At 48.3% G+C, this 1,432-nt stretch overlaps 1 protein-coding gene across 2 annotated transcripts in view; it reads right to left on the bottom strand.

Moving 5' to 3' along the window:
- The window catches only part of LOC123093420 (metal transporter Nramp5), a 5,368-nt gene extending 4,647 nt beyond the window's left edge, over positions 1-721 (bottom strand). Inside the window, exons 1-3 of one of the 2 annotated variants that reach the window (XM_044515388.1) lie at positions 378-721; positions 143-257; positions 35-75 (exon numbers count right to left, since the gene is read on the bottom strand). In XM_044515388.1, the coding sequence (XP_044371323.1) occupies positions 35-75; positions 143-257; positions 378-494 (273 nt within the window). In that variant the 5' untranslated portion in view covers positions 495-721. The remainder of the gene's footprint in view (positions 1-34; positions 76-142; positions 258-377) is intronic. The other variant, XM_044515389.1, reaches the window with a different exon arrangement.
- Between the last annotated feature and the right edge of the window lie 711 nt (positions 722-1,432).

Below are 1,432 nucleotides of genomic sequence, written 5' to 3'. Positions count from 1 at the left end.
GCAAAAGGTAGAATTAACTGCAAATGTGCACTACCTCATATCTGTGGTTGGCGCCGGCTTGCAGGTCCGTTTCCACTGCATCAACAATTTCATCACCATGAGAACCGTGACCCTGAGGTATGAACAATGATAAAAACCAGACCTGGTTGCAAAAGAGAAAGAGGAGAAGGGCTCTCACAGTTGCCGGGATCCAGATAGGCCAGGGACACCATGAACCCGGGCCCAACATGGGAGAGGAATCGCTTCCATGCCGGCTCCTGTACAGCGCACATATCGTAAATTAACCGATCTCTCTAGCTAGAGCTAGACTCGCCATGAACATGAGCAAACGAGCTTCTTCTACATATGTGCAAGGAGAGCAAGACATAGCACTGTACCTTGACGAGCGTCTCATCACCGTCTTCAAACTTCTTGCCATCCTGCGCATCTTGCGCGGCGCTGGCCCGCCAGCTCCTCCCCCTCTCGCTGCCGGGCGCCTCCCTCTCGATCTCCATTGCCGCCGCCGAACTAGCTAGGCCGGCAGGGACCGGAGCACACTAGCTAGCTGCTGGCCGGCAAGGGTTGGAGAAGATGGGGGCAGTGAGGTGACCTCAGTTGCCACCCTCCGGTGGTGCTTAAATAGACCCAGGAACGATGCGTGTCCCTTTGCGTGAACGTACAAGTGATAGCGCCATTCCGCATCCGCTGCCCGACGGATCAAACAATGGGTGCCAGGGTAGTCTTACCACGTCTTCCTTTTTTCTGCTAGAGCTTGTGTGTGGAGGGTCACGGTCACTCAAGCCCCGGATGGCGCCTGCATCTAGTGTTTGTCTGCTCGGGGAAGCGGCTTGGATGATGGGCCAAGATTGGTGATGTCTTATTATTTTTTGCAAGGGATATGTTGTTTTTCTATTGGACTGTCTGGCTGCTCTGGAGCAGATAATTAATTGGCTGGAATATACTTACTCCGGAGATGGGTGGTTCTTTGTTTACCCAGAGGTAAAATTGTTAGTGGTTCATAGTATTTGACTGTCGCTCCTGAAATGTAGCGTGTCGTGTAGGAGCAGGTGCAGACTATAAGGGCAACCATTTGTTAATTAGGACGTGCCATCACAAAATACATGAATAATTAGAACGGCACGACTGGTTCTAACTTCCGAGGGGTGAGGGCCAGTTTGAGGGGGGAAAACTCAATAGTTGCAAATGCAAGCTCTTGTCCTGTGGGCGACGCAATGCTGCCTCTAGGAATTTAGGGCCCTGTTTTTTTTATAAAAAAATTGTATGTTAAAGAATTCATATAACAGCAAATTATACCCTCACTTAATCATATAATTTAAATATGTATTAAATTGTACTCCCTCCGTCCCAAAATAAGTGTCTTAATTTTATAGTAACTTTAGTACAAAGTTGTACTAAGGTTGAGACATTTATTTTAGGACTGAGGGAGTATAAT

This window comes from Triticum aestivum, chromosome 4B (genome assembly GCF_018294505.1).
Source record: "Triticum aestivum cultivar Chinese Spring chromosome 4B, IWGSC CS RefSeq v2.1, whole genome shotgun sequence".
Taxonomy (NCBI): Eukaryota; Viridiplantae; Streptophyta; class Magnoliopsida; order Poales; family Poaceae; genus Triticum; species Triticum aestivum.
This window is presented reverse-complemented; position numbering and strand designations above follow the sequence as displayed.